This window comes from Artemia franciscana, chromosome 6 (assembly GCF_032884065.1).
Source record: "Artemia franciscana chromosome 6, ASM3288406v1, whole genome shotgun sequence".
NCBI classification, from domain to species: Eukaryota; Metazoa; Arthropoda; class Branchiopoda; order Anostraca; family Artemiidae; genus Artemia; species Artemia franciscana.
The window spans coordinates 5,558,627-5,586,127 of NC_088868.1; the positions used below are offsets into that span (position 1 = coordinate 5,558,627).

At 34.3% G+C, this 27,501-nt stretch overlaps 1 protein-coding gene and 1 non-coding gene across 2 annotated transcripts in view; one reads left to right on the top strand and one right to left on the bottom strand.

The window, feature by feature from the left end:
• The window catches only part of LOC136027950 (uncharacterized), a 110,816-nt gene that overhangs the window by 11,242 nt on the left and 72,073 nt on the right, over positions 1-27,501 (bottom strand). The window contains exons 8-10 of the mRNA XM_065705422.1: positions 25,621-25,841; positions 22,200-22,319; positions 16,056-16,286 (exon numbers count right to left, since the gene is read on the bottom strand). Coding sequence (XP_065561494.1) covers positions 16,056-16,286; positions 22,200-22,319; positions 25,621-25,841 — 572 coding nt within the window. The remainder of the gene's footprint in view (positions 1-16,055; positions 16,287-22,199; positions 22,320-25,620; positions 25,842-27,501) is intronic.
• Trnaa-ugc (transfer RNA alanine (anticodon UGC)) lies at positions 17,450-17,521 on the top strand. Its single transcript has one exon. It is a non-coding gene; the product is annotated as a tRNA-Ala (tRNA).

The window sequence follows — 27,501 nt, forward strand, 5'->3', positions numbered from 1 at the left end:
ATAATAAATATATCAAGAGCAGGATGAAAACATAACAAAAATATCAAGAGCAGGGATGAAAATATAAAAATATATCATGAGTTGAAAGGGCCATTTTGTAGCAATTAAATTTCGTGTAGAAAAAATAATTCATTCAATCTTTGGTAACATCCAAGAATATATTAAATAGAATTCACACAAGGGCAGCTTCTAGTTCAGAGAATTCCGAAAAATAACATCGAATTTAGATTCAAGGACTTGGAGGTATTTATTGATTTCCCCCATTAAATGGATAAATGTATGCTGTTTTAATTTAGCATTTTTATTTTGTCAATGAGAACATCTAAAGGTATATTTCAGCGAAAATACCGAAAACACTTTTTTTCAAAAAACTAGGGGACAAGGGGACTCATTTTACACTTTAAAAAGTATTTTTTACTCTTTATTTATATTTTTACTCTGAGGGAGGTTTAGCGGAGGTCTCGAGCAAATTTGTAAAATATTTCTTCCTTCCTTCCTTCGCCAAAATTTTCTTTTTATTTTGTTATTTCCCCACTCCATTTAATACTACTACTTTTTCGCTAATTTCTGTTATTTCGTACTATGTTGACAGAACTCATCAGAATCTAGAAAAACGGTTACATCAACATAAAGAAGGCCTAGACAAAGCATCAATTTCTAATAAATCTAACAACTCCTTTGATTCTGCTTTAGCTTGTCATATATTTAATAATCCTACCCACACAATACTTTTTGAAAAATATTCTTTCATTAGCAATGATTTGGCGATAAAACATGTGGTTTGGGAATCAATCGACATTAGTCTAAGAATAAATAATAATATTTCTTTAAATAGAGACTTAGCGGAATACTCACTAAATTCGCTATACTTAAATTTAATTAAAAATAATCTAATAAAATGTTTTACTAAACCAATTTATAATAGTAATAAACCCGTTACAAAAGGCTCAAACCCGTTTGAGGCAAGCTGCCAAAAAAGCAAGATTGGCTTGGAAAGCTTGTATCTAACTATTTTGTTCTGTTTCGTTTGAATGAATTTGCCATCTCACATCATTTCATTTATCAGTCCTGATTGAACTTTGTTGAAGTAGAGATGCTAAGACTGTGTTTTAAAAGGTTTAAAATGTAGATATATATATATATATATATATATATATATATATATATATATATATATATATATATATATACATATATATATATATATATACTAGCTGTTGGGGTGGCGCTTCGCGCCACCCCAACACCTAGTTGGTGGGGGCGCTTCGCGCCCCCCCCAAGCCCCCCCGCGCGCGTAAGTCGTTACGCGCCATATTAGTTACGCGCCATTGTAGTTGTGTCCCTATGTCCCACCTGTGAATATAGATAGATATATTATATATATGTTTTTAACTACGTAAAGCTTGCGAATATACAACCTTCTTTGCTGTCCCATTGTCTGTGCATATAAATAGATTGTCAGGTTTACCGACTCTTGAACATGCAACATATAATGGTCCATGGGAAAACAATCCGTATTCAGATCTATACCTCATGATTCTAATGATTGCCCTTGAGCTTTGTTGATGGTGACTGCTAATCGACCATTCCCTGTCCCGGTGTCCCGGTCGTCATTTATATCCCCCTGTGCCCCCCGGCGTCCCCGTTGTAGTTGTGTCCCTGTGTCCCGGTCGTCATTTATATTTTTTACTTATGTCCTGGTCATTATGGCTTATGTATGGTCATTTATATTCCCTGTGTCCCGGTCGTCATTTGTATCCCGGTGTCCCAGTCTGTATATACATTCGTTTTTTAGTTTTGTTTTTCTCCTTTATTTTTTTCCTTTTTTTCTTTTTTTTCTTTTTTAGTTTATTTAGATTTTTAGATTTTTTAGTTTTTTTATTAGTTTTTAGTTTTTTTTTCTTTTTAGTTTTTTTGTAGTTTTTACCTTCTTTTTAGTTTTTTTAGTTTTTTTTTTTACTTATGTCCTGGTCGTCATTTATACTCCCTGTGTCCCGGTGCTTTGTTGATTGCTAATCGAACATTCCTTTTGTCCCGGTCGCTTTCTCTTTGAGTGTCGTCATTTATTTTTTTCTTTTTTAGTTCTTACCTTTTCTAGTTTTTTTTTAGTTTTTTAGATGACAATTTTTTTTAGTTTTTTTCCTTTTTAGTTTTTTATTGGTTTTTACCTTTTTTTTTAGCTTTTTTAGTTTTTTTTCGTACGCGCCATATTAGTTACGCGCCATTGTAGTTGTGTCCCTATGTCCCACCTGTGAATATAGATAGATATATTATATATATGTTTTTAACTACGTAAAACTTGCGAATATACAACCTTCTTTGCTGTCCCATATTCTGTGCATATAAATAGATTGTCAGGTTTACCGACTCTTGAACATGCAACATATAATGGTCCATGGGAAAACAATCCGTATTCAGATCTATACCTCATGATTCTAATGATTGCCCTTGAGCTTTGTTGATGGTGATTACTAATCGACCATTCCCTGTCCCGGTGTCCCGGTCGTCATTTATATCCCCCTGTGCCCCCCGGCGTCCCCGTTGTAGTTGTGTCCCTGTGTCCCGGTCGTCATTTATATTTTTTACTTATGTCCTGGTCATTATGGCTTATGTATGGTCATTTATATTCCCTGTGTCCCGGTCGTCATTTGTATCCCGGTGTCCCAGTCTGTATATACATTCGTTTTTTAGTTTTGTTTTTCTCCTTTATTTTTTTCCTTTTTTATTTTTTTTTCTTTTTTAGTTTATTTAGATTTTTAGATTTTTTAGTTTTTTTATTAGTTTTTAGTTTTTTTTTCTTTTTAGTTTTTTTTAGTTTTTACCTTCTTTTTAGTTTTTTTTAGTTTTTTTTTACTTATGTCCTGGTCGTCATTTATACTCCCTGTGTCCCGGTGCTTTGTTGATTGCTAATCGAACATTCCTTTTGTCCCGGTCGCTTTCTCTTTGAGTGTCGTCATTTATTTTTTTTCTTTTTTAGTTCTTACCTTTTTAGTTTTTTTTAGTTTTTTAGATGAAATTTTTTTTTGGTTTTTTTCCTTTTTAGTTTTTTATTGGTTTTTACCTTTTTTTTAGCTTTTTTAGTTTTTTTTCGTTTTTTCTTTTTACTTTTTTTTTTTAGTTTTTATCTTTTTTATTTTTTTTTTCATTCTTAATTTTATTAGTTTTCTTTTTCTCTTATATTTTTCAGTTTTTTCCTTTTTTTAGTTTTTTTTTTAGTTTTTAGTTTTTTTAGTTTTTTACCTTTTTTTAGTTTTTTTAGTTTTTTAGCCTTTTTATTTTTTTTATTAGTTTTTAGTTTTTTTTGTAGTTTTGCTCTAAATTCTCTACCCAGCACAGTGTTGTGGCTACCACAGAATATCCATGGCATCCCCGCGTCAGGTATTACCCCCAAAATACATGCCTATGAAAAAAAAAACAAAAAAAAACAGCAAATGTAAAACAACCAAGTAAAACCAAAACAAGCTTATCTTGTTAATATATCCCTCCCTTTAGCAACAATAGGTAAACTAAATATTATAAATTTTACCAAATCACAAATATTAACACATTACAAAAAACCTGAATGAACTAAACAATTATAGAATTCATCTTTACCATGTGGCTAATTGTTTAAAAAAATCCGCTCAATTAGAAACACAATTCAAAATAAATGGCGCTGTGACAACATTTCTCGAACCTCCGAAATTAGTTAAAAATTTCTTTAAGTATTTCTAGATAATTCTTTTGATATTTATTTAAAAGTTCGTTATAATGAAAACTAAATTTTTTAAATTGCCAAGTTAATTTATTTGCAGAAAAACCTCTTGATATCAATTTTTGGCTTAAGATTTTACATCTATTTTTAAAATCAATATAATTACTACAAATCCTTGCATAACGATATGCATGTTTTGATCCTCGCCATTGTTATGTAACTTATGGGACGTAACCAATCCTAGAGCCTCAGACGCTGAACTTTCGACCAGTCGGGTGCAGAATTCAAAGATCTATCAATCGATCTAATTCAGTATTCAGACCGTTTGACAGAATCCAGTGTCTGATCGGATATAATCAGATAATGAGATAGACTATCTCCTCGGCAAATGCCAAAGTTTAAAAAAAGCTAGTTCGCACTACGCACCGAAGTATGTGTGAGTCGAGCTTTCAAAGATGATTTCATGCACCTCTTTTCTATGTGTTTGGTGACAATTTAGTCTAAAAGTTTTACAACTTGTGTAAGACTTAACAGGTAACTGGTTCTACAGCCTAACTACCTGTAGCAATATCTACAAATTAACTTGTGTTCGAAGCTGCGTCACTTATTAGTTATACTACTACTACGTCTAACAACTGAACGTAGCACCAAGCCGCCTAAGCGACACACACTCCTACTCCATCCCAATCTATTCTAAGCCTCCCTCTTTTCACCCTCGCAGAAAATTTGCATGTTCCATATATCTTTCTTTCCAAAATCCTCCCACCCCAACTGCGGACCACCTGCTTTCCGTTCAGCCCTTAACGGTTGGCCAAAAAGGACAATCTTCGGCAATCTGTCATCCGCACATCCGCAGAAAGTACCCTAACCATCTTTAAACCCTTCGAGGAAGTTCCCATTTCCCTTAAATCTTTCCTTGCAACATCCTGCCACCCAGATCGGGACGACCTGTTTTTCTATTGGCCCTAGATGGTAAGCCGACAAGGCCGATATATATATATATATATATATATATATATATATATATATATATATATATATATATATATATATAGATATATATATATATATATACATATATATATATATATATATATTTATATATATATATATATCTATATATATAAAAATAAGTTGTCTGTCTGTGGATGTGTGGATGGATGTGTGGATGGATGTGTCAGGTGACGTCACCTGAAAAAACTGGATTAGGTGACGTCAAAACTGAAAAAACTAAAAAAAGGCAAAAACTACAAAAAAAACTAAAAACTAATAAAAAAAATAAAAAAGCTAAAAAACTAAAAAAACTATAAAGGTAAAAACCAATAAAAAACTAAAAAAAAAACTGAAAAAACTAAAAAAAGGCAAAAACTACAAAAAAAAAACTAAAAACTAATAAAAAAAGTAAAAAAGCTAAAAAACTAAAAAAACTAAAAAAACTAAAAAAAATAAAAAATAAAAAAAAACTAAAAAAAAGGAAAAAACTGAAAAATAAGCTAAAATAAAGGTAAAAACCAATAAAAAACTAAAAAAAAAAAGGAAAAAACTAATAAATGACGACACTCAAAGAGAAAGCGACCAGGACAAAAAACTAAAAAAAAAGGCAAAAACTACAAAAAAACTAAAAACTAATAAAAAAAATAAAAAAGCTAAAAAACTAAAAAAACTAAAAAAAGGTAAAAAACTAAAAAAACTAAAAACTAAAAAAAAACTAAAAAAGGTAAAAACTAAAAGAACTAAAAAAGAAAAAAATAAATGACGACACTCAAAGAGAAAGCGACCAGGACAAAAGGAATGTTCGATTAGCAATCAACAAAGCACCGGGACACAGGGAGTATAAATGACGACCAGGACACAAGTAAAAAAAAAAATTAACAAAACTAAAAAGAAGGTAAAAACTACAAAAAAACTAAAAAGAAAAAAAAACTAAAAACTAATAAAAAAACTAAAAAATCTAAAAATCTAAATAAACTAAAAAAGAAAAAAAAAGGAAAAAAATAAAGGAGAAAAACAAAACTAAAAAACGAATGTGTATACAGACCGGTACACCAGGATACAAATGACGACCGGGACACAGGGAATATAAATAACGACCGGGACACAGGGACACAACTACAACGGGGACACCGGGGGAAACAGGGGGATATAAATGACGACCGGGACAAAAAAACTAAAAAGAAATAAAAACTAAAAACTAATAAAAAAAACTAAAAAATCTAAAAATCTAAATAAGCTAAAAAAGAAAAAAAAAGGAAAAAAATAAAGGAGAAAAACAAAACTAAAAAACGAATGTATATACAGACCGGGACACCGGGATACAAATGATGACCGGGACCCGGGACACAGGGAATATAAATGACGACCGGGACACAGGGACACAACTACAACGGGGACACCGGGGGAAACAGGGGGATAACCTGACAATCTATTTATATGCAAAGACAATGGGACAGCAAAGAATGTTGTATATTCGCAAGTTTTACGTAGTTAAAACCATATATATATATATATATCTATATTCACAGGTGGGACATAGGGACACAACTACAATGGCGCGTAACTATTATGGCGCGTAACGACTTACGCGCGCGGGGGGGCTTGGGGGGGGCGCGAAGCGCCCCCACCAACTAGGTGTTGGGGTGGCGCGAAGCGCCACCCCAACAGCTAGTATATATATATTTATATATATATGTTGTATATATTGTGCTGTGCTGAAGACGGCCATAGGACATAAGGACACTGGCCAAAAGATTCACTGAATTGAATTCCACTGTCTTGAAAACATTTCCCAATTGTTTCTAAGTTGTGTTTGATTGTTATTTCTCACAGTTTCCTGTCACAAAAGTAAAATGTGAACAAAAACTACTTGGGATTACAAGGACTGCGCTTTGAGTTGTCACCAATGAGGTGAGTACTTCCCACAAATTATTTAAAAGAGTTAATTAAATAATTTAAATTTAATTATTTAAATAATTATTATTTGCAGGGCCGACGCAGGGACTTTAGTAGTCAAGAAGCGTCGTTAATCTGATACAATACAAATGGCTTTTTAATTATTTTAAATAATTGTTAATTATTATAAATTATTTAAAATATTATCTTATTTTAGATATAAGTCAAATATATAAATTATTTTAATGCCATATTTTTTTTTATAAAATAATAGCTTTTTAAGTAATAATTAAATATTTATTTTAAATAATTATTTAAAGGCAGTATAATTGTCTTTCAGACATTTCATATCACGTCACTGTTCAGTTTAAAAAAACATAGGGACAAATATTACCTCCAGAACCACGAGGAGCAAGCAATGAAAACAAACATTTCTTGCCACTTGAGATTATTCGTTCTTTGGTCTTAAGTGATCTCTAAAGATTATTAAAAACTAGCTGTTGGGGTGGCGCTTCGCGCCACCCCAACACCTAGTTGGTGGGGCGCTTCGCGCCCCCCCAAGCCCCCCACGCGCTTAAGTCGTTACGCGCCATATTAGTTACGCGCCATTGTAGTTGTGTCCATGTTTCTCACCTGTGAATATAGATAGATTTATATATGTGTTTCAAACTACGTAAAAATTGCGAATATACAACATTCTTGGCTTTACCACTACTGGGAGCTTTCCGTTTCCCATTGCCAGCAATTGATCTGAAAATGTTTGACCAGAGTCATCGTTTTGCAATCGGACACGCATATTTGTAGTTAATTTTAATATTTTTACGTGTGCCCATAAATTAGAATTTTTCAGGCAAGCATTCATTTCGTCTGAAGGAGTTAAAACTACGTAAAAATTGCGAATATACAACATTCTCGGCTTTCCTATTGTCTGTGCATATACAAAGCCGTATGTACTAATAATGACGTCATATGCAAACGCTTTTTTTTACAAACAAACAAACATGCATACACACAACTCGTTTTTATATAGATAGATAGATAGATAGATACAATACAAATTAACTGCGTAAAACTTGCGAATATACAACACTCTTCGCTGTCCAATTGTCGCTGCATATAAATAGATTGTCAGGTTTACCGACCCTCGAACATGCAACGTACAATTGTCCATGGGAAAAACAATCAGTATTAAGATCTATACCACATTTTTCTAATGATTGACCTTGAGCTTTGTTAATGGTGATTGCAAATGATAATCGAATTGGGAATTGCAATCTTTTAAATTGAAAAGGCAGATCTGTTGGAATCATGGGAATGCGAGGAATAAGAACAGCCTCACCCTCAAAAGGCCCTGTCAAGATTGTGGCCTCTATTAGGTTTTCCATTGTTTTTTTTTTTTTTTACGGCAAGTCGCGTGCCATTGCAAAGCTTTGGTGGGTTGATATTTCTTAAAAGTATTATTGGTACGCCTATTTTTAGTTGTAGCACGTGTGGTGGAAACCCTGAAAGATCTATGGAATTTAAAAATTCAGATGGATAATTAACCGCTTCATTTGGTTCCAAAACTGTGTCGACTGATTTGTAAAGGACTGCCTGGTCTCGAATCTTGGTCAAAACAATATTGTTGATTTCGTGGACGTCTATATTTTTGGGTGCGAGAATCGCTCTTTCACTTAGCCATTTATTATTTTTATAATTTTTTAGAATATTCGGAAATACTTTTTCAATCAATTCATTTTTGGACGTCACTAAATTACAGAAATCAGCAGGTAGTTGTATATGTCCTGAAATTGAGTCTACTGGGAGCTTTCCGTTTCCATTTGCCAGCAATTGATCTGAAAATGTTTGACCAGAGTCATCGTTTTGCAATTGGACACGCATATTTGTAGTTAATTTTAATATTTTTACGTGTGCCCATAAATTAGAATTTTTCAGGCAAGCATTCATTTCGTCTGCAGGAGTTGATCTTGGTATTATAGGTAATGTTTGCCTGAAATCTCCCGCAAGCAATATTAATGTGCTGCCAAAGGGTTTCGACTTCCCTCTCAAATCTTTCAAGCATTGATCCAGAGCCTCGAGCGATTTTTTGTGTGCCATTGTGCACTCATCCCAAATAATAAGTTTGCATTGCTGCAATACTTTACCCATCCCAGATGATTTGGAAATATTGCACGTGGGAGTTTCTGTAGAATGCAAATTCAGAGGCAATTTCAAAGCGGAATGAGCAGTTCTTCCACCAGGCAGCAATGTTGCGGCTATTCCGGACGACGCAATTGCCAACGCTATATCATTTTTTGATCGAATTGATGCCAGAATCAGTTTTATCACAAACGTTTTACCAGTACCTCCTGGCGCATCCAAAAAGAAAATTTCTCCAACGTTGTTATCGACACAATGAATTATCGTATCATAAATGTCTTTTTGTTCCGACGTTAACTCGGAAATGTTATTTTGTACATACGACAATAGATCACTCGTACTGTAACTTTGTTCACGATCCAATTCTACACATGTCGAAACAGCAGCGATACGGTTAGGTGAAGGCATTCCCAAATCCTGAAGAGGTTTGTTTGCTATACGTACGCACAAATCTTCTATAATAACTAAAGTGTAGTTATAAATTTCTGGTGTAAAATCAAAAGTCATATCTGACGTCTCTAACTGTTTTCGATGGAGTATATCTTCGGACATTTTTGACTTATATTTTTCCCATAACTCTGTAGGAGCTGATGGAGAGCAAGTTGTTAAAATGATGCCAAACAATGCACGAATTTGACTTGGGGTTGACGTTTCGCACGCGTCATTGATGCAGTTATCCCAGTGTTGGTCATTCTCCGATGCCAGAATCAGTTTTATCACAAACGTTTTACCAGTACCTCCTGGCGCATCCAAAAAGAAAATTTCTCCAACGTTGTTATCGACACAATGCATTATCGTATCATAAATGTCTTTTTGTTCCGACGTTAACTCGGAAATGTTATTTTGTACATACGACAATAGATCACTCGTACTGTAACTTTGTTCACGATCCAATTCTACACATGTCGAAACAGCAGCGATACGGTTAGGTGAAGGCATTCCCAAATCCTGAAGAGGTTTGTTTGCTATACGTACGCACAAATCTTCTATAATAACTAAAGTGTAGTTATAAATTTCTGATGTAAAATCAAAAGTCATATCTGACGTCTCTAACTGTTTTCGATGGAGTATATCTTCGGACATTTTTGACTTATATTTTTCCCATAACTCTGTAGGAGCTGATGGAGAGCAAGTTGTTAAAATGATGCCAAACAATGCACGAATTTGACTTGGGGTTGACGTTTCGCACGCGTCATTGATGCAGTTGTCCCAGTGTTGGTCATTCTCCAATAAATTCAAAGCTTGGCATGCACTACGGTAAGTGTTATGTATAGTACCGTTTACAGTTCTCAAATACTCAAAAGATGTCGGACCGGGTACATTCACCAAAAGCAGGCGTAGAGAGAAGCATTCATGTTGATTGGGGTGAACGGTGTAGTCTTCCTATCGTGGTATCTTTGTAGATGGTAGGTTGGCCATCGACTGACTTACCCTGTTTTCGACGTTCAAATACTTTATTTTTAGTATTCCACGTGTAATACGAAGGCACTTCATTATACAGCAGTTTTTTTGCAAAAGAATCATTTTTGCAAAGCGAAAAAAAAGCTGTTAATTTTGTATCCGGTGGATTCAGGGCTCTTTGTTGCACGTTGGTTTCCGAGAAATAAACACGTTGACCATTCTGTAAATGTACCGCTAAGTGAACAACAGCTGGACTAAGTTCATGTATCGGAAATGAAAGAATTCGCCAAACAGCTTCATTACTGCTTATGTATCTTCCAGCCTGATATTGTACGATTTCGTCGAAATCCTTGATTTCGGGCTGCAAGCCAAAAACTGCCATGTCACTGCCTTTGTTGACGTATTTACATATGTATTTGATTGCCTTTACGGAGTTACAGTATTCAACGTTTATGTGTGCATTAAATGTTTTTGATAATAATGGGGAATATGGAACAACCCACTGGTTATCTACTTCGATGGTGGTACCGTTACGCTTCTTTATTATTGCTGTTTTACCGCCATCTTCAGTAGATCTTCTTCTATATTGTGGGTAACCATCATTGCCAGTAATTGTGTTGGATACTAAAAGTCGAGGATATTGCTCTGTGCACCTTCCTTTGGCCATGCATGGTGAATTTTCGTTCAGTGCACCGCAAGGTCCATGTATCATATTTTTTACAATAATATCATGTAATCCCTTATCGACATTTTTATCAGGTATTTCAGCGGAAATCACATCATTAATTTCGTTCGAAGTAATTTTTTTATGTAGCCAGATTAGTATATGTGCGTGTGGCAAACCTCGTTTTTGTCATTCCACTGAGTAAATCCAGCATCGCACTGACCCAAACACTTCAAGCTTTACTATGTAGTTTATCAGTGATTTCAACTTTTGCCGGAAGACACGGGCCGTAATGTCATGCCTATGAACCGCCGATTGTCCTTGAAGTAAAAGCTGCAGTATCTCGTCCCAAGATTGATTACATGTAAATGTAATAAATAAATCTGGACGACCATAGAGACGAACATACGCAATAGCATCTTGAGTATATTCATACATATGACGGGGTCTGCCAGCATATGACGAAGGTAAAATTGTTAATCTTCCAACGTTTGTGGTATTACCGTCATTTATAACTGCATCTCGCAAATGAATGTATTGTTCAGAGCGGAGCTTGGTCTGATTCAGGCGGATATATAGCAAACGTTCTGATTCAATTTTAGCATACATATCAACGACAAATTGGTGAAACTATTCACGGCATTTTAAAATATAATTTTCTTCATCCTGGCGAATCATTAGTCTATAGGAATAATAATGCATTGCACTGCATTTCTTATTCATTTCTTTGTTAGTGGCTGGATTCATCAATTTAATATTAAAGTGATAGCCGTCGACTCCATCCCAAAAAATGATAGGATATTGTAGAGCATCGATGAGTTTCAGCAATTCTTAACAACTGAGTGTTTTGCTTATGAAGAATAATATCTCGAGGTAAAAACTGATCACCGACCATAACGATTGCCACTTCGTCGATAGTTGGAGCATTGTATCTACGCACATGTTGGCCAGGAGGCGTTTTGTCAGCGAAAATAACAATTTTATGCGTATCAGTAGGCATCAAATCGATGGCTGTTTTAAACAGACGCACTAAATTATTATTTTCGTGGAAAAGATGTTGCAATTGGGAAACGATTGTCCTTTCAACGTTGGGAGAAATTTCGCAACGTGCATTCAATTCAGAATTTCTATCACTGATGAAGTACAATTGTAAAAATTTATGATTCTCGCCTGAGAATGGTAGAAGGGACCCTGCTCTATGATAAATTTGCCCTTTTACTTTGAAAGTAGACATAAATTGATCTGGATTTTCGATTTGGGCTCCAAACGACCTCATTTGGAAACATGAGTTGTATTTTCTGATTTGTGACAAAAAACGCTTAGATTCTGACGTAGTTCCAGTAAGGAAAGTCTTCAATGGCTCTGGTGGTGCAGCCAATAGAGGAAGTTTAACTTTTCCTGAGGCGCAACACATTGCCATTGTTTCACCATTGAATTTCAATGCCTTGCAATAGGGACAAATTTTAGACATTGTCCCGATTTGAACACATCTACTCAAGCTATAATCATCGACTGGGCTGTACCTGAATGCCAGGCGATAACTTTCAGGTTGCTCTAATTCCTCGGCACGCTTTCTTTTCTTACTTTCTCTATCAGCAGCAAGCCTGATTTCTTGCTGTTCTTGTGATTCCTCGGCACGCTTTCTTTTCTTACTTTCTCTATCAGCAGCAAGCCTAATTTCTTGCTGTTTTTGTGATTCCTTGGCACGCCTTCTTTTTTCACTTTCTCTTTTAGCAGCAAGTCTGCTTTCGCGTTGCTTTGGTAGTTCCTCGGCACGCTTTCTGTTCTTTCTTTCTCTATCAGCCTCAAGCCTGTTTCCTTGCTGTTCTTTTGATTCCTCGGCACGCTTTCTTTTCTGACTTTCTCTATCAGCAGCAAGTTTTTTGGCATAGACTCTTTGAGCATCTTCATCGGCTTTTGCCATTGTAAGTTCATCAGTCATTTTAAACTTAAACATTAATAGATTTCAATCTTCATCTAACTGCGCGGTTTTGCGTTCTTTAGCCTCAAGCCTGTTTCCTTGCTGTTCTTTTGATTCCTCGGCACGCTTTCTTTTCTGACTTTCTCTATCAGCAGAAAGTTTTTTGGCATAGACTCTTTGAGCATCTTCATCGGCTTTTGCCATTGTAAGTTCATCAGTCATTTTAAACTTAAACATTAATAGATTTCTACGTGAACATATATGTCTTAAATATCTTTAATGACGTCACCGTCATAGCAAAAATGACGACAACTAACTTCATGACGTCAGTCGACACAGAAACATGACGTCACCTGACAGACACACAGACAGACAACTTATCTATATATATAAAAATAAGTCGTCTGTCTGTGTGTCTGTCTGTGGATCAGGTGACGTCATGTTTCTGTGTTGACTGACGTCATGAAATTAGTTGTCGTCATTTTTGCTATGACGGTGACGTCAAAAACTACAAAAAAACTAAAAAGAAAATATATATATATATATATTTATATATCTATCTATATATATAAAAATAAGTTGTCTGTCTGTGGATCTGTCAGGTGACGTCATGTTTCTGTGTTGACTGACGTCATGTTTTCGACTGACGAAATTACAGACCGGGACATCGAGACACAAATGACGACCGGGACACCGGCACATAGGGAATATAAATGACGACCGGGACACAAGGAATGTTCGATTAGCAATCACCATCAACAAAGCACCGGGATACAAATGACGACTGGGACACAGGGAGTATAAATGACAACCAGGACATAAGTAAAAAAAATTAAAAACTAAAAAAAAGGTAAAAACTACAAAAAACTAAAAAGAAAAAAAAACTAAAAACTAATAAAAAACTAAAAAAGCTAAAAAAAACTAAAAAAGAAAATAAAATGAAAAAGAAAAAAAAAAGAAAAATAAAGGAGAAAAACAAAACTAAAAAAAAGAAAAAAAAACTAAAAAAAGGTAAAAAACTAAAACCTAAAAAAGACCAATTCAAAAACGAATGTAAATACAGACCGGGACACAAATGACGACCGGGACACCGGGACATGACGACCGGGACACAGGGACACAACTACAACAGGGACGCCGGGGGCTCAGGGGGATATATAAATGACGATGGCGACACAGGGAATCGTCGATTAGCAATCACCATCAACAAAGCTCAAGGGCAATCATTAGAATCACGAGGTATAGATCTGAATACGGATTGTTTTCCCATGGACCATTATATGTTGCATGTTCAAGAGTCGTTAAACCTGACATTCTATTTATATGCACAGACAATGGGACAGCAAAGAATGTTGTACATTCGCAAGTTTTACGTAGTTAAAAACATATATATATATATATATATATATATATATATATATATATATATATATATATATATATATATATATATATATATATATATATATATATATATATATATATTCACAGGTGGGACATAGGGACACAACTACAATGGCGCGTAACTAATATGGCGCGTAACGACTTACGCGCGCGGGGGGGGCTTGGGGGGCGCGAAGCGGCCCTACCAACTAGGTGTTGGGGTGGCGCGAAGCGCCACCCCAACAGCTAGTTTATATATATATATAGATAGTATGAAAACAAGAGCTAAGAGCTCATATGGCACCTATGACGAGGTCGGAAGAGTCAACAGCCAAGAGCTCATGTGGTATGATCTCTAGCAAAATCATAAGAATCAATAGATTGCTTTAAAAGGAAAATCAAAGGCTTAATGCCGGTCGAGATTTAAAATAAGAGCTCTGAGACAAGCTATCCTTCCAAATATCAAATTTCATTAAGATCCGATCACTCCTCCGAAAGTTAAAAATAACTCATCTTTTTCTAATTTTTCAAAATTAGTCTCCCCCCCGCCCCAAACTCCTCCAAAGAGAGCGGATCCGTTTCGGTTATATCAATCACGTATCTAGGACTTGTGCTTATTTTTCCCACCAAGTTTCATCCCAATCCCTCTACTCTAAGCGTTTTCTAAGATTTTATGTCCCCCAACTCCCCCCCTCAATCTCACCAGATCCGTTCGGGATTTAAAATAAGAGCTCTGAGACACGATATCCTTCCAAATATCAAATTTCATTAAGATCTGATCACCCGTTCGTAAGTTAAAAATGCCTCATTTTTTCTAATTTTTCCGATTTAACCGTCCCTCCACCCCCCCCCCAGATCATCGAACCTTGGAAACAACAATTTCTAATTTAATCTGGTCTGGTTCCTGATACGCCTGATACGGTTGAAGTCCACTGGCTTAGAAGTTTGAAATGGTCTAAATCGGGGTGCCATTAATCCGCTTGTTTGCTAGGTTGTAAAAAACAAGAATATGTAAAGTATAAAAAATAATATGCAAAGAAAAACAAAGTGTAAAAAAAGTGTAAACAAAACAAAAGTGTAAACAAAAAGTGTGAATGTGTAAAAAAATGAAAAAGTGCAATCAAAAAGTGTAAACAAGTGCAAAAAAGAGAAACAAAGCATAAGAAAAAATATGCAAAGTTTAAGGATATTTAAAGGCATAAACCCAAATATAAAATTTGTATTCATATTTATACACATATGTTAGAACTGATCAAAATGCTAGGTTTTCAGTCAGTACAACGCTAAACGGAGCATTATAAGTCAACTGATTAAATAGCGTTGGTCCTCGTATATTCCCCCGAGAAACTCCACTTGAGACACGCGCATTTTTGGAGATGACGAATTATTTTTCAGTCACTACAACGCTAACCGGAGCATCATAAGTCAACTGATTAAATAGCGTTGGTCCTCGTATATTCCCCTGAGAAACTCCACTTGAGACACGCATTTTTGGAGATGACGAATTATTTTTCAGTCACTACAACGCTAAACGGACCATCATTAGTCAACTGATTAAATAGCGTTGGTCCTCATTCCCCTGAGAAACTCCACTTGAGATACGCGCATTTTTGGAGATGACGAATTATGTTTTTCATGAAACTTTTTACATAAATGAATATGTGACGACAAGAAAATAGATATATAATGCATAACTATTTATGGAAAACAATTAGAATGAAATAGCGCATTGTCGGTGAACGTATTTGCGTTTTTTCTTCTTAAGAGTTTCTTACAGCGTAAACGCGTCATAAAACATTCCAGAAAAGAGTTTTCATATTTGAGTGAATTTGGCCCTATCATGCGTGTCAAATTATTAGATGATTATATGTATAGCAATGCTGGCTACATTAAAGTGCGTCGAAGTAATAATAATAATAAAAAAACTAATGCCCGAGTGACGTTTTCTGCAGGCAGTATTTTACCTTGTCAAGGGTATGTTCTGTGAAACCAGCGTCCAGTAAAGTATTTGAAAATAAAGTATTTCTCATAGCATATGCATAATGTAAAGGGGTTCTCCCCCACTTATCTCTTATTCTGTCTGCCAAAGGGACTCGAGTCAATTCCATCTCAGCACATAGTTCATCACTCAAATATCGTACAATGTCAATTCGTTGATGCAAAACAGCTAAATGAAGGAAGCTTGTACCATCTCTCTGGAATATAAAACATATTTATAATATAATATATAATTTATATATAAAAAAATTATTATATATATATATATATATAACTATAGAATTTATTATGTAATTATATGATTGATATAACTATATCATCCTGTAATATAATTAAATCATTATATAAATTAGCTTGTAATTAAGTTATATTTTTACATAATACTATATAACATATTAAATACATGCTCACACATCTGATTTTAAAGGGGGAGGGGCTTTTTACTGAAGGGTGACTAAATTTTCAACTTTTAAATTTTTTTTCAATTTTCTCGGGAAAGAGGTAGTTATGGACGAAACATAAAAGATATTTCTCACGCATGGCTTAATACGTATTTCGAGACGTATTATGGCTGGGTACGTATTACGGCTGAGTCCGTATTACGAGACGTATTAGGGCTGAGTATGCACTACGTTAAGTAATACAGAGTGAACGTCTGACATCTAGGAGTAGTAATGGAATACGGGATTGGTAACTAATTAAGATAATTACTTTCAATTAACCGTGACTAATTAATCCTGACCAAACATCCGAAATCAGTTCAAATGAACATTTTTATTCGAAAAATATGGTTTTATACAATATGCGAATTATTTTAATCTAGAATTGCAAAAAGTTTCTATTAGTCAGATTTTTCATGCTTCCTTCCATTTTCATCCACGTTCTGAATCATTAAAAAAATATATTTATCAAACTGTTCTCATTATTTCGTTATAACATGAGCGTGTAGATAACAAGTTCAAATGGACTGCCTGTTGTCTAACAAATACGACGATACAAGCAGTGAACGAATCAGTAAAAAATTGATAAACACATTATTCAGGTTATATCTGGTCCTAATAGGGTGGAGGGGGTTATTCTTTTCTTTCGTCACGAGCTGTCAAAAATGGAATATATATGGAATGGAATATAAAAATGGAATATATATGTATAATGGAAAATATACGTGCTTTTTGCATTACTAAATTAAAAAAAGTAATACTTTATATCTGCTGTTTGGAAGGTTTTGGCCCCCCCCCCCCTTCCGGAAAAAAATTCCTGCGTACGTGCCAGACTACACTATTCCGTAACTAAGAAGAAAGTAGTCAGTGCTTAAACGTTAAAGTAAACCAAATTCTTATAGGATAACTTACCTGATATAGGGGCTGTAGCTCAGTGGTAGAGCGTTCGCTTTGCATGTGAAAGGCCCGGGGTTCGATCCCCCGCAGCTCCAATTTTTTTAAGAGGAATCTTAGGAGATAATTTAATAATCTATATTTAAAGTATTTTATTATTTTAAAAAGCAGAATTATGAGAAAGAGTCAAACTTTAGCGTAAAGAGCGAGTCGCTGAGGAGGGGATAATCCCTTTCATATAGAAGAAAATTTCTGTTCGCTTTAAGTTTTAATGTCGCTCCTTACTTGCTGTCAAAAAACTTGTTTTTTTAATTAAATCTAAGTTAGGAGTGAACGTTATCTTTAGGAATAAGGTAAATTGACGTCTTGGCTTTTTTAAAAATTATTTACAAAAAAATGCGAAAAATAAGAAAAATAAATCCGCAATATAAATAAATCCGCAATAACTTCCCAGGGTCTATGCGTGGTTATGTCATCCTGATAGGCATAGTTATTTCACCCTACAGACTATTTGAATAAAATGGCTGTTTCATAATTTTGATCGCATATTTTTGAAGGGAGGACAGCTAAAAAGTATATTTTTGGAGGCCAAGACATGATGCTAAAAAAATTATTTTTAGCAGGCTAGAGGACAGCTGAGTAGATTAAGAAGAAAAGATTGCCATTCGCTTATTTTATAGCCTATTCGAAATTCCAAACGGCAATAATAGTAGGAAGAAATCTATAGAATAATTTGTAGGCTTTTTCAGAGCATGCACTTTAATAAAGTACAGTCTAAGGCTTGGAACTGAGATTTGATATTATAGAATTGATGTCATAAAAAAGAGTCGCTTTTGCAATTGCAATTTCAAGTTTCTAAGGTGCGTGAAAAACAAGAGAAATGCAAAGGTTCTAAAAAATAAAAAAAAAGATAAAACAATAAACAATTTAAACAATAAATATAAACAAATATAAAACAATAAACAAATATAAAACAATAAACAAAAACAATAAAAATAAAACAATTTAGCAGATGTCATTATTTTGCAATAAGAGCGCAAGAGTATTACCAGGGAATTTTATCTGGAGTAGGCTGGAGTATTTATTCCAGTGTTTTTTTGTCCTATAGGGTGTCATCACCATGACCCCTTCCTGACAGCACCTTTGAGCTTGCAATAGCTGGTCTAAACCATCAATAAAAATAGATAGCTCTAAACTATTGTGTGCGTTGAGAATTCGTTTTTGATTCCGGACGGCCTTCTTCTATACTCTATTTTTCTTTTTGACTGGTATTTGCACTTCTTATACCATTACCAGACTTTTTAGGTAGGTATACTAAAGGATAGCTTTTAAAGGCGGCTAGGCATTTATTCATACCTATTCTATAGAAGTCGTCTTGAAACGAAGAGTAAGAATTGATTTATGTCTATGTTTCCTAAAAAAAGGCTATTCCTCACTGTCTCAATTAAATGGTTTAGTTTACCTTCACTTATTTTTTTTTTTTTTTTATCTTAATTTTATAACTGCCCACCGTTCATAACCAGGGTTGCCATACGATAAAATAAAATCTAGATTTGAGTGTTTTTTTTTATTTTTTTTTATTTTGTGACTTGCCAGGGAGTTTTATCTGGCAGCATCAATGTACCTGATCAAACAGTTCGTCATAACGAACTGTAGTAAGGAGCGACCCGGCTCAATAGTAACCAAAACGGGATTTTGATACTAATAGATACATCAAAAAATCGCATTTTAATGCTGATTTTAAATATATAAGTTTCATCAAGTTTAACCCTACCCGTCAAAAGTTATGAGCCTGAGAAAATTTTCCTCATTTTATAAAATAAGGAGCAACACCCCCTAAAAGTCATGAAATCTTAACGAAAATCACACCGTCACATTCAGCGTAATGAGAGAACTCTACTGTAGAAGTTTCAAGCTCCTATCTACAAAAATGTGGAATTTTGAATTTTTTTGCCAGAAGGAAGATCACGGATGCGTGTTTATTTGTTTTTTTTTGTTTTTTTCCCAGGGGTGATCGTATCAACCCAGTGGTCCTAGAATGCCGTGAGAGGGCTCTTTTTAACGGAAATGGAAAGTTATAGTGCCCTTTTTAAGTGACCAAAAAATGGAGGGCACCTAGGCCCCCTCCCACGCTAATTATTTTCCCAAAGTCACCGGATCAAAATTCTGAGATAGCCATTGTATTCAGCATAGTCAAATAGCCTTATAAATATGTCTTTGTCTCTTTGAGAACGACTTACTCCCCCACAGTCCCCGTGGGAGGGGCTACAAGTTACAAACTTTGACCAGTGCTTACATATACTAATAGTTATTGGGAAGTGTACAGACATATTCAGGGGGATTTTTTGGTTGTGGGGGGGGGGGAGGATTTGAGACGAGGGGGTATGATGGGGAACTTTCCATGGAGGAATTTGTCATGGGGGAAGAAAATTTCCATGAAGGGATCGCAGGATTTTCTAGCATTATTTAAAAAAAAAACAATGAAAAAATAAATATGAAAAAGTTTTTTCAACTGAAAGTAAGGAGCAGCATTAAAACTTAAAATGAACAGAAATTATTACGCATATTAGGGGTTCACCTCTTTCTAATACCTCGCTCTTTACTCTAAAGTATTATTAATAATTTCAACTATTTATTCTACGGCCTTTGAGATTCAGAGGGCATTCTTAAGGAATTGGGACAAAATTTTAGCTATAGTTTAAAGAGCGAGCTACTGACGAGGGGGGTGAACCCCCTCATATACGTAATAAAAACAGGTGAATACAGAAGTTCGTTGCATAAGCTAATTCGTAAGTTACGTATATCTTTTACTAATAAAATTGTTCGTAAAAAATTAAAAGTTCTAAAGTTAAAAAAATAAAAAGTTGGCTTTTTAAGTAACCAAAGATTTGGAGGGCAACTAGGCCTCCTGTCCCGCTCCTTTTTTCTCAAAATCATTCGATTAAAACTATGAGAAAGCCACTTATCAAAAAAAAATATGCAAACTTTGTTTTAATTATTTATGTGCGGACCAAAACCAAAACATGTGTTAACTCAAAAACGTTCAGAAATTAAATTAAAAAAAACAAGTTATTTTAACTGAAAGTAAGGAGCAATATTAAAACTTAAAACAAAAAGATATTACTCCGTATATGAAAGGGGATGTTCCCTCCTCAATGCCCCGCTCTTTACGCCAAAGTTTTTTACTGTTTTAAAAAGTAGAGTTGAGAGAGAGAGTCATGATGATGATCTTGATCAAAGATGGATGATCTTGCTCTAAACTACTGCAGGTACAAGAAATTCATTCTTGATTTCGGACGGCCTTCTTCCGTAATCTTTTTTTCTTTTTGACTGATATTTGCACTTCTTACACTATGACCAGAATTTTTAGGTAGGTATACCAAGGGATAGCTTTTAAAAGCGGCTAGCCCTTTATACTTGCCTTTTTTATAGTAGCAACTTGAAACTGTTGGAGCGTAAGAATTGATTTATGTCTATGATTCTACAAAAAAAAAAAAAAAAAAAAAAAAAAAAAAAAAAAAAAAAAAAAAAAAAAAAAAAAAAAAAAACGAAGGCAAGTAGACACATCTGTAACCCGAATGAATCTCTTGTATCTGCAACGAATGTTCTTCCTTTAGCTTAGACTTAATTGTTTCTTTCAGGTTCCACAGGCCATTCCTCACTGTCCTAATTAAATGGTTTACCTTCACTTATTTAGTTTTATTTTTTTTATCTCACTTTTATAACTGGTAACCGTTCATACCCAGTGTTGCATTCGATAAAATAAAAACTAGATTTCAGTGATTTTTTTTTTTGATTTAGTGAATTTCTTCAATGCTCTAGTGATATGTGTGCTGATTTAAGGATTTTTTTTTAAGAAGTAGAAAAATCACTAAAAATAGTGATAAAGCACCAGGGGTGGCAACCCTCTTCATGACCTTCAGCCAAAACAATGATCTGATATTTTTGCCCAGAGTGCATATTTCTCTGGAGTACTTTTACACCCAGGGTCAGCTGGTTTCTGATCATAAGAGGGTTATAAATTTTTGGCTTTTATTTCTTTTTTGGCCTGAAGGCAAAATATTGCACAAAGTTTAAATAGATAGCATACATTCGTTGGGGTTCATCAATCTTCATTCAAATGTGATCAGTTTTATGCGTAATTTTGCAGGTCTTACATATTTTGTCCTGCGACTTTGGGACCGAGATAATACTTTCAGGAGCTTTTTGTAGGTCAGGGGAGGCTAAGGGTACATCAGCTTTCGTGTTTTAAGGAACGAGGACATTTTTTCAGTCCTCAAAAAAGACTATAGCCTTCACAAAGATTTTTTTTTATCATTCTTGTGCAACTTGCAAGTTGACTAATTTTGTTTATAAATGAAAGGGTAGTATGATCATAGGAAATATTATTGCTGATACTAATATTATAATAATATATTATTATTGTATATTATTGCTGATACTAATTATTATTATTATTATACTGATTATATTATACTAATTATATTTTACTAATATTATATTAAATTATATTAAATTATACTAAATACTATACTAATTATTGTTATACTGATACTATTATTGCTGATAGTATATTATTGCTGATACTAATATCTATTCATAGAGTAGTTTAATATTAGTTGACTTACTGGTAAGCGACATCTATAAGCGACTTACTATAAGCAACATCTATAAGCGACATCTATAGCGACTTACTGGTAAGCGACATCTGGTAAGGAAATATTATTGCTGATACTAATATGTATTCATAGAGTAGTTTAATATTAGTTGACTTACAGGTAAGCGACAAGTAATTCCCAAACTAATCGTTAAACTCTGATCTATCCATTTGTTCATTTGCTCGAAGTCTGACTCGTTATTATTTATAATCGCGTCAAGCAAGTCCTGAATACGGGCCTAAAAAAGAAGCAGAAAAGTGATATTACAAAAATCTAGCAACCCAGACAAACAGAGGTACTATTAATAAAATGTCCTATGACGCAAAAATTTTGGTTCTTTTTATTTGCTTAAAATCTCAAACGGAGCAACCGGTCAGTTGGAATTTAACTTTCCATTCTTCTTATTGGCTTAAGATTCCACACAGATAAGAAGAACAAATCAGGTTTTAAGTAGGAGAAGTTATTTGGCTTCCTTTTTTGGCATAGTCTTCAAAAATATTGAGATTGATTTTCGAAAAAAACGTCATAAATATGTGAAGACATGTGAAGCTCCCAAGGAAACTATAGGGAAGCAATAGTCATTTCTTCTATCTCTCTCTTGGTTATTAATACTTTTTAATTATCTTTAATGATTTGGCAAGTAAAGCTTTTAAAATTAAAATTATTGTCTAGTCTTTTATTTTATGATTTTGTTGGCTGTTTCTAAGAGGCATTGCCTACGGAATCGTTTGGGTATCCTTTTGACCGATGCGTGCCCAACTGTTGTCAAATATTGTTCTGAAGCATGGGAGCTCCGAAAAGCGGATGGCAATTTTATAGATACTTTCCAGGGAAATTGCCTACGGATTACACTTGGTACTCAGCTCCCTGACCGTATCTCAAACAGTAGGCTGTACGAAAAATGCTGTTCAGTCACGTTTTCTAGGGCTATAATGAGAGAAAGGTTGAGATGGCTTGGGTACGTTGTGTGGATGAAGGATGACAGATTGCCGAAGATTATCCTTTTTTGCCAACCGTCAAGGGCTCAAGAAAGGATATTATAAAGAAAGATTGAAGAGAAATGGGACCTTCTTGGCAGGGTATAAAGAGGGAGGCTTTGAACACATTAAGATGGAGGAGGAGCGTGCGTAGCTATGTTAGCCTCAGGCGACTTGGTGTTGCAGTGAGTTGTTGGTAGTAATGATAGTAGTAGTACCCAACTGTCCTATCCTGCTTTCTAGTGCTATGATGAGAGAATGATTGAGTCACGTCCTGTGGATGAAGGAGGATGTATTGCCAAGGGTCAGCCTTTTTTGCCCAACCATTGAAGGTCGAACGAAAAGTAGGTAGTCACCGCAGGGGGGGGGGGGGAAAGAGATCACAAGAAACAATTTATTAGAAATTGGGATTTCTTAAGAGGATTTAAAGAGGAAGTAGTTGAATAGATTGAGGTGAAGGAGAAATATGCGCAGCTGTGTTGGCCTCAGGCAGCTTGGTACTGCAATGAGTTGTTAGTAGTAGTACTAGTAGTATAGGTATTATGGCCTTTATCTTCTTCGATTCACAACCTAAGCCCTTAGATGAAATATCAAGTTACTACCGTGACGTGATGTTAGTAGCGATAGGTAGTCAATTATTGCAAGACAATGTTGAAATTAATACATGCTAATACCACAGAGAAACAGAGAGTTTAGTTGTGAAAAGGTTATGACTCAAATATTGTTTGCTCTTTTTTACTCTCTTAATGGGATTCGGCTCCTTAAATGATCACCATAGCTCATTCATTATAAACTTTTTAGTTTGCGTGGCCAAATTGTTTTGCCATAAATTGTAGATTTTGGATTAGGTCCGAATTAACAACAGAGCAATAAAATCTGACACCTTCTTTCCCGGTAATCTTATACACACAATTTAACTTCTCCCGGTTTGTACAGGAGGACATTTAGTTTTAATGAATCTTAAATCACTAAAAAGTGTGAATTTTTTTTTTTTTTTTTATTATACGGAGAATATTTTTTCGGCTTCAGGAAAGGGCAGTCCCAAATAATATTCGAGTATATATGCTAAGAATGAGCTCAGAGGAATATCATATGAACAATTGAAGCCTTGGGAAGTCTCTGGTGCTACCAGTTTTGATTAAAAACCTTGCTGACACAGGGGGCGTATTATTTATGGTGTAGGTATAAAAGTTAAAACGCTATGCGTGTGTTCCTTTTTATGTACACACAATTTAGCTTTGAAAAACTAGCAAAATTTGGTTAGGACTGGTTAAGAATCGAAAAAAAAACTTTTTAGAATAGTCTTTTCAGAAGAAGAAATGCAGTAATTTGTCTACCATTTCAAATCATGTACTTTATTGTCGGTAAGTGTACGTAATGCTTAGCCAATCTGATGAGACTATGAAACGGGTAGACTTAGGTAATATTTCCCTTGAGTGTATTTACAATCAGAGCCTAGCTGGTTTCCTATCATCACAAGAACTATACCCTATTTCACCTCACGACAGCAGGGGAGGGGGGTCTAGTTGAAACTTTGAGGACAGGTTTTTTAGTGGAGTTAGCGGTATTTATGACTTTATATAGTTGGGGGCCAAGATTTTATTTGTTTTTGGGAATATATCGCACTTTTTCCAATTTTGATTTTTTTTTGGGGGGGAGGGTATTGAATATTGATGATAAAGTTAAAAATTTGTAATTTTGAACTTTATGGTTTAAATTATGAGCAGAATCCAGTAAACTCACTAATAAACTCACTAAATAGAATATATAACAGCCTTTGATTTTATATAGAGTACAAGGGTTTTAAGTAGCTTTTGATTATTTTAAGTCTCTGATGTTAATCCGATAGTAATGTGGCCGTATTCGAGCCAAAATCACTGTATTGTGGCCCTGAATGACAGAAATGAAAAGTTTTCTGTGGTATTATTTATTCTTTCTGAAAAAGCCGCCATGACTGTTAGTTTATTTCTAAATAAGCCTTGTTCAGATTTTTTGTACACTGGTTCGTTCAAACCATTAAAAATACATTTTTCTTAAGGTAAATAAAGAATTTCGTATTTTTGTTGGCAGGGGCTTGAAAACTACACTTGTGGGTTCTCAGATGTGCTTGTTTTGATGAAATAACTTTCATCAAGTTAAACCCATTTTTGGAGCGCTATTGCCCTTTTCTAACATTATGCAAATTATTTTATTATAATTAATTTTGACTGGTAATTTAATCTCAAAAGATTTCACATATTATGCTATAGTTATGATTAAACGACGGATTAACTGAAGAAGTTTTTTTGTGGTATAAATTACAAAAACGGCATAAAACTAACAAATAAAAAAAAATACTTAAAGAGAGTCCAAAGCAAATAAATAAATTAAACGTTAAATATGGTACATTATCATGTTATTTATTTTGATTTTGTTTGCTGCATTCAACAATTTATATTGCTTGGATTAAAATAACAAGAAAAGACTTATGAAATTGAAGAAAACCTCAGTATTGGACGATGGAAATATATTTCATTGTGTAAATGTGAGAAGAAGACAGACAGAAGCTAGACTTAAAATTACCTCAAATTCAAAAAGGTCACCACTAAACTTCTCCAATACAGAAGTTGAAAAAGTTCTATATCCTCCTAACAATAACGCTCTTCTTTTATTCCCAGAACCTTCAATCCAAGCCTCAACAACACTATCAATAGCTTGAACTAGCGTCATATTTGATTTTTTCATTGCTAAATCTCGTCCGGTGTTGCCATCACTGTCTCTTTCACACAATAATTGTGGTCCGACTGAAAACAATCATATATGTTATTGATCATCTGAATACATATTATACATAGATAAAATGATGATTAAATATAACCATATCACATTAAATGAGCAATAATTTAAATACTTAAAGCAATAATTAATTATTAGCAATAATTAAAGTACATTAAATGAGCAATATATATATATATATATATACACATATATATATATACGCTTAATCACAAAACATAATTATAAAAACAACAAAACATAAATTATTCTTACAAAATACAAAAAGGCTTTGCACAAATCTAAAATAGTTCTAACATAATGAAAAGTAGTTGGTGTAAAACACAAAATACTTGCAATAAGTCATTAGATTTCGAATGCAATACGTAAAATAACTGCACAAGTCGATAAAACCGCTGGATTTATCGACCAAGGTTCCGATTTTGGTGCATAATGTCACCATTTTAATGCTGTTTATTTAAACAAATTGAAAATTGTGGCACCATCTGTAAACTCGCAACAGGAGTTGCTAAGAACATTGGTAGAGGGGCCCCTCAGACGTGAAAGCTCTGCTGTCACATCCTAAAATGCAATAAATATAAAAAAGTTTTAAAAAAGACAATTCCATCAAGGGCAGAAACTACCACCGAAGCGGCAACTCTCCGCAGCACATAAAAAAAATATTTCAAATTTCAAATATTCCTAATTTTTGAGAAACTAAAAAAGGATTTCGAGGAGGGGAAGGGCCCCAACATCTTCCCTTGCATAGGTCGGCTAATTTGATCTTCAATTCCTTGGATTATACGTTAGTTGGAAGTTACAAGTATTTCATTGAAAATGAAAAAAAACCAAAAAGCTTCTAACTTGTAGTTTGAAGACCCTAAGCCTTATTAGAAAGATAAATTTATAAGTTGATATAATTCTATTATTCGATCATCGCAGCGGATATTTTCAATTTGATCTTTCCAAATATCGTTAAGACCACCCCTCTATAGCTTACTTACCTTTAAGTTATTACTGGTGGGCATTTAAATAGAGTGAAACAATTCTCAATGCCCCTTTTTTATATATTGTTCTTCGATATATTTTTAGTCTTATTCAGGTGTTTAGAGGAGCCTTCGGGCAGGTTACCTGTAATGTCAACATTTTCAAACAGATTCCATATAATTGACATACTTTGGGGATTCTGAAGAATTCGTTCAAAATAGGTGATTATGAAATAATTCAAATAGGATTTGGATCGAGGAAATAAATTGGTAAAAATATATGCATTAAAGATAGATTCACGTGATCCAGTTCAATTCAGTTTTGTTCAGCTTGACACATTAATACGGACAGTTTGGCTGACTTGTACTACGGTACAACCAAAAGCTACGAATTTTGTTTGTGCTATCGAACCTATTTTACTAACTAATTATTGGCTAGTTAAGCAGATGTCTTAATATACTGTTCATAGGCTTGTTTTGGCAAGATTTCGAGGCTACCCTGAACAGTCTGTACGTGTTGTTGAAGTGATGGATCCAAAAGGAAATGGAGAAACTAGGAATTATAATTATCGAATTTTCTGGCTATGGTAGGCATAATACCCAGTTCGTCAATGAGTCCCAGATTTTATATTTTGAATACAGTAAAGCTGATGCTATCAAAAACTCTAGAATAGGTGTAAAGATAGCGTTTGAAGAACTTGCA